We start from the raw sequence: 12,470 nt of genomic DNA, 5'->3' as shown, positions 1-12,470 counted from the left end.
TTAAAATATTACAAAAGGTTTATACAATTATTCAATCTTAATCGCTTTAGAAGAATTTCAGGATTTGGACTGTGGCCCAATTACTTCCCAATCACTTTTTCAAAGCCACAGTTGTCCCCAAGTATTCTGAGGCTTCTGGGACTATTTTAAGACTCCTCAGAGCACAGAAGTGTTCAAAGATTGGGAATCCTTTTTGTCCCACACACAGAGATTTCTACTTTGAATTACTACAGTACCTACAGAAATGCACATTTCCACTGCTAGCTTCATGCTCATCTCCAAAAACTCCATCCCTGCATGACTTTCTTGATATGAGTGGTTTCAAGGCACCCTTATGTGCTGAGTACGTACCACTTGTATTGTTCCTGAAGGCGGTACCCGATAACCCCTTTTACCAAGGGACTCTAAAGTAATTACACCCTGCAAAAACAAAACACATATTTAGGTCACAGAGATAAACAAATCAAAATGTTCTAGTCATGTAATTGCATTTATTTGAAACATAATCAGTAATTTATAAAAACTAAAAATAGAGAAGGCAATGCATTTAAGATAGCAGTTAAAAAATCAACAGTAGGAGCCTTAGAGATACTTTGGCAGGCAATTAAAAACTGTGCAGTAAGAGGTACATTCTCCTCTTGAAACAAGATTCAACTTTCCACATCTTCTCCATGTCAGGGAGCTAGGACAACACAGAGCTTTCTTTTTCAAAGCAGCTGGGGGGTTAAAATGAAACATTTGTCTCCTCCTTTCCACTTCTGTATCATCTACAATTGCACCAATAATACTCCAAATCTCACAGAACTCATTTTTGCCTTTCAAAGGCAACAGATGCACTTAATCTTCCATTCTAATCCAAACTTTAGGAAGGATGACATCTGCTTTTGTACCAGCTGTGGTGTGCAGAGCACCCCAGAGTGCCACAGGGCGCTGTGCCGCTGCCGAGGCCACACGCCTGTCACCCTGCAGGGCACCACTGCTGCACCCCACTGCACTGGACTTCAAAATACCAAACCAAACAAGCAACCGACCAAAAAAAGACCCCAAAGCAGAGAAACTAGCTATACAAACAGAAACAATGTTTCTGATGATGGAGGCACTACACCAGTGCTGTATTAATCCTGGGAGACTCAGCCATAATAGCATATTTGGAAATAGCATGTGGAAAAGCCTGAAACAACGAAACCCAGATAGGAAAATAAGCAATGCTACTTTAACCATTTGAGGAACATGAGAATCCCTTTACCTCCTAGAAAATCACATGAAATTGAAAGATGAAAGCAAAAGAATAGATACCTTTTGCAGCAGCTAAGACATATACAAGTTTAAACTCAAAAGCCATTACTAAACTCTAAGCAATTTCATTTTCTGAATACTTTCCAAAACAGAAGGTCAGAAATATGGTAACTGCTATGAATTTAAAATCTAAATATTGGGATACTCAGATGTTCACTGTTTGACTCACGTATTTAAATAAACCCTTTACCATATATTAGATAGACATACACAAACAAAACCCTCTAAAACTGGGTAAAAATGAGGTTCCTTAACAGGCATTCAGAACAAATCCAGCCCCTGATTCAATGCCAGCATACAAGACACCATTTGCTTTTTTCAGAGGAGCACTTTTAGACAGCAAACCCCATGCTGTCATTGTAGAAAGGTGGAACAGAATTAGCACCCAGGGACCGAGAACACAAACATTGTGTCACTGCAAACATCAGCAAACCATGCAGCCTGAGAGTGCCCAGTGTCACAACAGCCCTGACAGTATCTGTTTGCAAATAAAGGGGTGAATAACTTCCAAGTCTAAGGTGTCCATCAGCAATTGCCCCTTGGCCTGCACCTAAGGCACTCTACAGAGAGGTTAGTAGCCCAGAACAGCTGCTTGTTGGGACAACAAAATGTATCCTGTTAAGTCCAGCTATTGCCTCACTGCTATTTTAAGTTAGATGGATAAAAAGAGATGTTGGGTGTTGATCACTGCAGTGTGGGGGGAGACAAATACATTCAGTATCCCAAGATGAGAACAGCTGAATGATGGGGCAGAGAAGTAGAAGGAAAAGCACTAGTTAGGGAACGGAAGAGGGACAGGAGAACTCTGTCATAGGCAGTTCAAAATAAGCCAGATTCCTGCAAAACTTTACTTTCTGAACCCTCTACTCACTAAGATCTTGCTCTTCACCTCCACATATCAGAATTTATTTAACATAAATCCAACCACACACTTACCATGTAAGGAGAGGGCGCATTGTCATCTGAAACGCTGTAGAATGACACTTCAACTGGCAGAGTCATGTGCGTAGGACAAAAGACTCCACTTGCTCCCACCTCTGCTGTGAAACCCTCCACGACACCAAGCGGGTCCAAGCGGAAATTCAGGACAGATTCCTGAAAAACAAAGCACATACAGCTTAGGTTGGGAACACCTCTAATAAAACAGAGCAGAACTAATCAGGAAACAAGTGCAAAAGCCCACAGAGAACTTTATTGCAGCAGGATCTATGCTTGATGTTCAACATATACTATCTGAAAAAAAATTTAACCTAGATTCTGTAACCTTCTCCAACATATTCCACTCCATACTTTACAAGACAGTACAATACAGCCCATTAATGCACTGGCTCTTAGTTGCTGTTATTGGATATGCTACATGAAGTCAAGAGCTGGAGCCTACACTTCAAACACATTCTGTTTAACACACTGATTTAATCCAGCTTTTGTGACATACTAAGTAGACTTTAAGAGTGAAAGTGTAAATCCTTTTTTCTAGGTAAGTACATTATAAATACGAGCAATTACAGGTTATTAAATCTCATTTATGGCAACAGAACATCTTCTAACTTGACCATAGTGGGAAACAAAAGCTTAAGCAACTCATTGTATTTGATCCTCTGAGACAGAAGATGTCTGGGGCATGAAATAAGTGCCTTTACAGCTGGAAATGAAAACAAATTTTATTCAATTCACTTAGGAACTTTTACATTCTAATAATGCTGGAATTGTTCACGGTAATATACTTTTAAAAGCAGTACAGAAGAGTATTAAAAATACCACAAGAATTCTAGAGAATATGCAATACCTCAAAGTTTCCCAGAAGGCTCAGACTTGTTACTGGTGGAGCACTAGAACTGAGAAATGGTTTCCCATGGCTGTCTGGATCACCGTCTCTGTTTATACATTGTTGTGGGCTATTAAAAAAAGACAGAATAAATATAAAGGATAAACACATTTGCTTTTGTCTTCTGGGTATAACCAGCTCTAGAAAGAACAATTTACTTACTGTACCACAAAATGTTTTTCTAAAAAAGTAACAGTTGAACATTGCCTATTAATAATTTAGCAGAACCTTTTCTAGTTAACTGAAAAAATATTTTCACCAGCTTTACATTGTAAGGGATAAAGACAATAAAAAATTGTTCTTTAGCTCAATTAGCAGGAATCAGAATATCACATTATTTTCTCTTGTATGTGGGCACTTTTGTCTCATATTCTGAAATATATCTCATATTTCCAACATCAAACTACGATACCAAAAGCTGTTTATGTTACATGTATTAATGTATAAAAGGTCATGATTGGCCCTTTTAAAAAGTTCTCTGAACAAGTTAAAACAAAATGCTTAACATGTTCAACACTAAGAACAAAATGCAACACAAGAATAACATTGGTTTGAAGGGGAATCAACAATTACCAGCTTTTCTGTCTGAAAACTCAGGTGTATCTGACAGCATGTCTACCCCTGCATGGGACAGAATTCATTCTGCCAGCAGCTCTCATTCCATGGTTATGTCCCAGAGCTGTGCTAACCTGGAAACTCCCAGGGCAACTCAGCTGCTGAGCCTTGTATCAAAACAAGGGTTCTTTTAAAAGCACTTTTTGTCTTTGCTAACATGCTTTGATTTTGCATATAAATATATATACATTATACCTCCCTCAAAAATCTCAATGTTTCTGGTAAATAAAACATACCTTCTTGCAGACAGACATTTCAACAACGATGAATCCAGATCAAAGCACCCAGACTGTGTTTTCCTTTGAGGAACCTCAACAAGGAAAGAAGATGCTAATTTGAAAACTGAACTGCTACCACAGACAATTTTGCCAAGTAAGCACATTTTGCCGAGAATTTTCATGACATTACAAAATTGTAAAAACAGAGCAGAGAATGTAATCCCTATACTTTTTAAACTTAGTGAAGAAAGTTCTAGGATTATTAATGATGAAACTGTAAATTCTGATTAACAGGACATCTTTCAATAAAGACATTCAGGAAGCTGATGTCTCTTTGGAACAGGACAGAATATTACTAATAAACAGGCTGTAACAATTTCCATCCAATTTCCCTGAAAATATGCCCTTACAGGCAACAAAGAATAAATAAAGCACATCATGTGTTGATTACAGGACATCACTACTTCAGTAGTTTTAATAGGAACTACCTGGTTTTTTAAAACTCCCAAAACCTACCAAGAACTGTAACACTTCCCCAAGTGTCTGCTTTATCACAGCAGCTTTGTTTCACTAGGTCATTCCATGACACCTCTGGTTACTGAAGAATACAGCACAAACTGTTCACAGAAACAAAGGCTCTGGAATAATGGGCAATCAGGTATTAAAAACTCACACAAAACCTCCTAAATGACAAAATGTTAACTTACACCTAAAACACTGATCTTCAAAATGCTTCATTTTTGTGCTCTAAAATAGCACCAAAGCATTGTTTCCATCAATTTTTCTAATGACAAGGTTTTGTTACCCTTGATATGATCTCAACAACTACATCTTTAATATTTTCTTTTCCAAAATTATTGTTCAGCCTAATTTACACATTAACTCTCCTTTAAGCATTAATTTCCACTCACAGGAGTATTCAATGTGACACAAATAAATACACACACTTCACCTCGGTATTTTATCAAATTTTATACCATGCACAGACATAGAAGAACAAAGAGTCTCTTTCTCAGCTACAAGAATTTCAAGAATAACTTACAGGACTTGAAAGCAGAGGCAGTCCAGTTCTGGGATGGAAAGCCTTGGTTGAAGTTCCATCCAGGGATCGAAAATTGTGTTTCCGCCATGTGTTTGTGTGTTTTAGAGGTGGTGCTTTCTGCCAGCAAAACAAATTTACTTTGGTAAGGTTATCAATGGGACACTTCAGTGAGCTATCATGGTTAACACTCACTTGCTCTAAGGGAGAAGACTCCTGACCCAGGTGGATCTACATCACACTCGCATGGGAAGAAACATTCAGTGTAAGTTCCCCTTGACTCAATCTACAGTTACACAGACTGCTCCCAAAAAACCACATTCCATACTCGGATGGGTGTATTTCTACCAACCAGAATGCCTCACTGCCCATAGAAACAGCTGTTCATAACTCTGTCACCATGAGGGGAGTAGGACAGTGTTCTTCTCCATGTTAAACTGACGAAGTTTAGGGGAAGCACCACAGGCCAAGTCAGCCCATCACACAGAATCATTTGACGGGTCACTTTGTCAGCTAGACCATGGCACTAAGTTGTTTCTTGAACACCTCCAGGGATGGTGACTCCACCACCTGGGCAGTCCATTCTCATGCTTAACACCCTTTCCATGAAGAAATCCTTCCTGAGTGATTTCAGGCCAAGATGACAATGATAATAGGCTGTTACCTACAAGGTCAGGCTGAAAGGTCCTCTTCATGCTGGCCCTTAGCAAATAGAGGGTACAAGCTATCTGACAAAGGGCAGCTATAGGAATTATTGTCTGTTCCCATATGTATTTACCTGTACATCTGGGTTCTTCTGCCGGTCACACTTAACTACATTGTCTTCTGCAGGTTTCTTCTGAGAAGTGCTTTGAAAGTCAAGGCCTGTTGGGTCTTCGTTCTCATCATGTGCAGTCTTTGTTTTATCTTGTTTGGTTTTGTTTTTGAAACTGTCATGGTCTTTATTTAAATAATTTTCAATACTAACAAGCTGAGTATTTTGCTCATAAATATTTGGTTTTTTGGAGTCTCTATCTAAACACTTGAGCTCATTTTTGTGCAAAGAGTCAGATACCGGCATCACAGTTGCTTTTCTTGTACCTTCAAGTATTCTACATTTTTCTATCTGTAAATTATTACAACTGTCTGTGCCATTGTTCTCATTAACAATTGTTCTTTCTTTAAGTTTATTTGTGCAAATCTGTTCATCAATGTTGCTGGAATTTGAACCCTGTTTTATTCTGTTGGTTATCTGGTCTTTCTGTGCATAACCAGAATGTATTTCCAATTTATCTGCAACTTCAGATTTATTTTCTTTGATACATGATGATGATGATGTGTGAATACTACTAAATGCATGAGAAGTTTTATTTGAAGTCTGATGAAATGCATTTTGGACAGTTTCACTGGGTTTTGCTAAAACCAATTTTCTTCTTGCTTGGACTTTCAGAGAAGTCTTCAATTCTCCATCAAACCTCGAAGGACTGATAGGAGTATCAGGTGTCTTTGTCCCTGATTTACTGCTGTCTTCTAACAAAGAAAAATTTGATTTAGCAAAAGAAACAGAAGATGGCTCCTTGCCTTTCTTCAGCAAATTTTCATCTTCATATGTACTTCGGAAGACTTTTGACGTGACTGGACTAGCCTCATGCACTTTGAATGGACGTCCAGCAACATGGGAAGTAGCTGGATCACAATGAATCAAGTGTTGGGCAATCCTTGCTATCACCTCCTGCCGCTCCTGGAGCAGGGAATCGATCAGGGGGTTACTCTCTCCTGCCGACTGACGGCCACAGTGGTTCCCTGGAACACGGGCATCGAGCAGTGTGACCTCTGGCACTGCTCTAGCTTTGCCTTCACCACCATCTTCCTGCATTGCATTGTCCAAGTTGGCAGCAGGAACAGGGGAGCTTTCCTTGCTTTTCCTTGGCAAGTTTTCCTCCTCGAAAGTACTCCGAAAAGCTTTTGGTGCAGCCGAGATGTTTTCATGTGTGGTGAACGGACGCCCAGCAACAACTGGTGAAGTAGCTGGATCACAGTGAATCAAGTGCTGAGCAATCCTTGCAATGACTTCTTGTCGCTCTTGAAGTAAAGAGCCTATCAAAGGATTGGTTTCTCCTGTGGGCTGATGAGAGCAATGGCTATTTGAAACACGAGAATCAACTAGAGAATAGGATTTAAAAGTTCTGACTGGTGTTTCATGAGGTTGTGTCTTACTGTCTGCTGTGCCATTATAGCACTGAACTTTAGACTGCGATGCCCCAAAGTCAGATCCAAGTCCGGTAGATGAATAAAGCTTTAAATTTCTAAAAGATGTAGTAAATTCAGGCATCTTTTTTCCATTAAGTAGGCCTTCAGGTGTCATTGTCCATGTCTGTTTCCCACGAAAACGCTGTGGACTGGAAGTACTGCACTGCTGAGCAGCACTGGGATCACTGCGCTGATGGAACTTACGCTCTTGCATTCTCTTCTCATAAAAGCTCAGGTTGGTGTGAATACTACAGGTCAAAACTGGGTAGTTGGATTGCCTGGGCAGGGACTGGACGCTGACCCTCAAGGCCACATTGTGAGAAACATTGGGAACAGGAAAGACATGCTCAGTGGGTGTCTGGGAGAACGTCCATTGCAAGTCCACATCTGCAGCGCTCACCCTGAAACAACACCACAGGGCATTTACAAAAATAGCTAAATGAAAAGTTTTTCATTATCTAACTCAAAACAAATGTCTATGAAAAAGCACTAGAAACATCAGCAACTGCTACATTTTGCATAGTACACAAATCCTACAGAACTGCCAAAGTACTGGGCCAACAATATGGCACCTTCTGAAAGCAAGCAGGAAATCAGGAGAGAAGAATGATTTTAAGACAAGCTGCAGCAATCTGCAGATGAGTTTTTTTTTCCATTCCAGGCGTACCTGTAGAGGATGTTTCGGGGAACAGCACCATGTGAAACACTCAGCCACGCGCTCAGCTGAGAGAAGAAGACAAAGGAGCGAACAGCCAATAAAAGGGTCTTCTCTTCAATAAATCTATCTCCACTCCTAAGGCATTTAAACACAAACATGAATGTTGAGAAGGATATTCAGAGACCTGTTAGAACTAGAACATTGTCAGATCTTTGGTCAGAAAATAAAATATAGCTTAATCAAGCACAGCAAAAATTCCTCAAACATTTTGAAGATTCCGGAGCCTGATTTGTTTTTATACACATTAAAACTGACATAATTTGACATAACAAATGTTACATGTTTTAAAAGGACCATTTGCAGCCAGGATCATTACATACTCTGCACTGCACAATGTGCACTGCAGAAATTTCGAAATAAAATTTTGTTTAAAAGACAACTAAAATTGAAATGCTTCAATTTTACTAGCAAACAGTGGTTTTCCTTAGATCAGTCCTCACGGCAAAGAGCCAGTTCAAAAGTACTAACTGATTACTTTAATGACTTAAACATGACAAGATTTTTCCAATTATCAAATAATCCTCATATCCAACTTACTGTCGAGGAACTGGCTCCAAAATCCACCTTTCTAACAGCAATGCATCTTGTTTGATTGCAGGATCGTTTAAATCATTCCCCTCTGTGGTGGGCCCTTCATCACTATAGCAACAGTCTGGAAGTAGCATCACTTCTACCATGATTGGAATATTGTTTTTCCACAGAAGCATAACCTCAGATCTGGTTCGCCTGGCCTGACGACACTGAGGGAGAGAAAAATGTCAACATACACAAGCCATAAAAATACTAGCCAGATTTAAATCTAATTTAAAAGCACATTCCAAAGTACTCAAGAAGGGTAAGGGTCAAATTCTGTTTGGTTTCACTAAATCAGAACTAAGATTCCAGAGCCATTAAATGAAAAAATAATTAACACATCCTTTACAGTTACCATTTGAGCAACTTTCTTTAGGAAATTTGAAAGGCTTGTAAAAACGCATTTCCCCAACCACTGCACTTTGCTACCTTGTAGTTATCTCTCCACAAGGGACCCTCTTGGGTAGACACTCAAGCAGTATCTTTATAAATTCCGTGTCTTGGAGCAGGTTAACTTCTGCACAAATACAACTTAAATTCCCACGGTACTTAAGAACTTTACTAGAGAGATGGGATGCTCCAACCTTACTCCCAAACAGACTGGCTAGATTTGATGTGCTTGTGTTTTTAGGATCACTAACTTTTCAAGAACACCTGGAAAAGCAGAAAGTTAGGGCAAGCCAGCCTACATTTTCTCAAAAGAAACCCCAGACCAAGAATACTAAGTATAATGCTTGTCATTTGCATAATAAAGATTCAAACAGGCACTGCTTTCAGGTAGTCGTGCAGAACTTCATGTTCAAGGATAAAAGGCTTAATGATCTCTCATTTTAAGGACAGATCTATTATTAGTAGGATACTGAATTACATACTCATTTAAATGAAGGACTGACAGAAAGCCATTGTTACTCATGCTTAACTGTGAGTCCGCTGTGGGGCTCTTGGCTGGCTTTAACCACAGGTAGCAAGGACTGGTGACATGAAATGGGTGCCACCACCATACCTGGGCCAGTTTGTCGCTGCATTCATGCTTAGTTGTTGGTGGCTGGCTTGACTGTGCTGGTGGGCAGTGAAAGCCCTCTGTCCTGCCCTTGATGGAGTACTCTGGTGTCCGGCCCTCAGTGATCAGCAAGGCCAAGGAGACCAGGAACTCCTCCGCTTCATACTCAAAGTATTCATCCAAAGTATCTGTCAGGTCAAAAAGACAAAAATTAATGACATTTGCTGTATAACAACTGTTGGCTGACCCTGCAGTTTGTTTCAATTACACTTGAAATGAGAGTGGGCTATAGGAAATGGATCTTTGTGTCAGAATGGCTGCATTCCCCATAAAACCCACCACTCCCCACTCCAGCACCACAAAAGAACTTTCCTCATCTCATCATGTTGTCACTGCAAACAAAGAACATTTTTTTTCAGCCTTTCCAGAAGACAAAAGGTTTCCTGGGCTCTTGTGGGAGAAGTCTGATGACAGAATGACTTGGCATTGTTATTATCATCTGACAGATGGAATAAGAAGCCACAATATATAATAAAATAGATTAAAAATTGAAGAATAAGAAGAAAAAGAAATATTTACTTCTATTATGGAAAAAGTGGGACACAATGTTCTTTAAGATTTTTATTACAACTCCCTCCTGCTGAGAGCAAGGCTTACTTCAGAGGCCCATTTTTAGTTACCATTAACACATAGGAAACATCCTGAAGAAACATACAGAGTATTCATTGTTTTGTACCACGGTCAGTCTAAACTTGTGCAAAGAATGAAAACTCAACAAGTCTCTGTAGACAAAGCAGCAGCTGGCACTGCTCTCCATGAAGAGCCCTGGCACACTCAGTTCCTGCAGAGTTGAGATGCACCATTTTATGGTGTTTTATAGAACACTCTTCTCCTCCTCCTCCCTCATCACGAGGATGTCACCCATCATTCAAACAGATTTAAGTACCACCAGATCATGTCGTTCCCCTCTCTGCTTCAAAACACTTCAAATTTCAAAATCATTTAATTACTGAAGAGGTTACAGAAAACTCTCCTTTTCATGAAAGCTAAAATACATTCACTTCAAAGTCTATTTTAAGAGCAGCAAAGAAAAGCGGGTGGAGGCAGGGCTGCCAGCAGTTCTTTACCTTTATTTTGATGCTTTAGGGGAACAAAAGCACATGACATCTTCACAATCTTAGCTTAAAAGTCCTATGTCATCCACCAAAACTGCCACAGGGAGAGAGTTAATTTCTATTCATGTTTCAATTATCATGCAGAAAGTACCTTTCAGAAGTCTTTTTTGTCTTGGTCCCCTAATAGCAGAGCATTTGGCAAACATTGCAAGGCAGACTTGAGAGATGCATACAAGAATGGATGCATGAAACAAAAGCTCCAATTAAACGTGCAATTATCTGCATATGCAAATCATAAAGTGTGTAAAACCAGCTTTTGCATGTAGATATTTGCCTAGCCCAGGCTTGTACACCACAGACCCCAGGGCTTACAGACTATTTGAAGGGATCTACACAAGGTAAGTAAGAGAAGTCAGCCCACTGCTGAAGAAGAGCCAGAGGACAGATGAATTACCCTGGAGGACCCCATATGGCATGTGAACAATACATTAATTACTCTGGCACGAGTTAAAATGGTCATTCACCTGATGGATGGCAAAAAATATCTAATAAAGGATGCATGAAAGATTAAAGGAATGGTAAATAACAGAGAAGACAAGACTCTTAGGTAGTGATATGAGTCACCTACAAAATTAGGCACCTGCACCTTTTTTTTTCAGCTGGGAGTCTGGTGAACAATAGGTAAGTCGTACTTGGAAATAGGAAAATGGAATTTGAGAAGACTCTGAAAAGCATTTGGATATACAATAGACAAAAAAAAAAAATTGCGGCATTATCTTGCTGCCAAACTCATCTTTGTATGTCCAAAGGCCATGGTAATTTCAAGAAAGTCACAGCAGGAAGGAGTATTTTGCCTACTCTGACGTAGAAGTTCAAGAATCTAGAAAGTGTTCAACAGGAGTGAAATTAATTTAAACAAGAATTGTCTCATGCTTAGCAGACTAAACAAAACTTATTCACCCCTACAAAAATCTGCAAGAAGAATTGTTTTTAGTTAAAATACGTAAAAACAATTATGATTTTTAAGAAAAACTGTAAAGAGTGTGTGATAAAGATCAGCATGTGCCCAGTAAAATGTGATACCTGAAAATTTACACTAGAGAATTTTACGTGCCAAGTAACAGTAAAACAGACATGCCCTTCAATTATCATTAGCAGCTTATCAGATGAAGCAGTAGATTTTCTATTATTTAGCTCTCTTTTAAAGAATATAATCCATATGCTATCAAAATCTTTTGGAGTTGACACAAATTAATGGACAAATCCTATGGCCAGAGTGCTTCTGCTGAGCAGTTAGATTTAGGCAAAATAACCCACCCCTTTTTTTGTATTAAAAAGCCTCTGATATCAAATTTTATGTTGCATACCTAAAGTGCTCAATGCCTTCACAGACATCATAGGTCACTACAAGACATAGACAGTTTAAGGTGTTCAGTTGAAAGATCCAGTGAATAGTAAATAAACAAGATCTAGTGAATAAAGCCAGGTACATATTCTGAAATAATCATCACTCAAGAATCAGATTACACACACAGTATTGCTTTATGGAAACAGACAAAGCTCACTTCCGAGTTCAATTTACAAATACTGCTTCTGTTCCTGTATCAGACCTATTATTTCCAAAGCAACCAGTTTCTTGCCTTAAGAATGGAAGAGAAGACCCAACTAGCTAAAGAGACATATTTATATAATTATATTGGCTGAAGTTACAAAAACACCATGTTGCTTCAAAATAAAAATGACATCACTAAAAAGCCTTGCTGAACTAGGAAAATGCTGCAGCATTATAAGGACAGGGCGAGCACTTTAAAATTATGTCAGTAAAGTAATCAACCAGTTATA

The 12,470-nt window shown here is 39.1% G+C and overlaps 1 protein-coding gene across 4 annotated transcripts in view; it reads right to left on the bottom strand.

The window, feature by feature from the left end:
- The window catches only part of ATOSA (atos homolog A), a 48,166-nt gene that overhangs the window by 8,571 nt on the left and 27,125 nt on the right, over positions 1-12,470 (bottom strand). For all 4 annotated transcript variants that reach the window (XM_083870746.1, XM_083870748.1, XM_083870747.1 and 1 more), the window contains 9 exons: positions 9,517-9,701; positions 8,478-8,680; positions 7,890-8,015; positions 5,772-7,623; positions 4,997-5,113; positions 3,973-4,046; positions 3,083-3,191; positions 2,233-2,391; positions 352-420 (listed from right to left, as the gene is read on the bottom strand). In XM_083870746.1, coding sequence (XP_083726872.1) covers positions 352-420; positions 2,233-2,391; positions 3,083-3,191; positions 3,973-4,046; positions 4,997-5,113; positions 5,772-7,623; positions 7,890-8,015; positions 8,478-8,680; positions 9,517-9,701 — 2,894 coding nt within the window. The remainder of the gene's footprint in view (positions 1-351; positions 421-2,232; positions 2,392-3,082; positions 3,192-3,972; positions 4,047-4,996; positions 5,114-5,771; positions 7,624-7,889; positions 8,016-8,477; positions 8,681-9,516; positions 9,702-12,470) is intronic.

The sequence above is a fragment of the Zosterops lateralis genome (assembly GCF_965231275.1).
Source record: "Zosterops lateralis genome assembly, chromosome: 13".
Classification (NCBI taxonomy): Eukaryota; Metazoa; Chordata; class Aves; order Passeriformes; family Zosteropidae; genus Zosterops; species Zosterops lateralis.
This window is presented reverse-complemented; position numbering and strand designations above follow the sequence as displayed.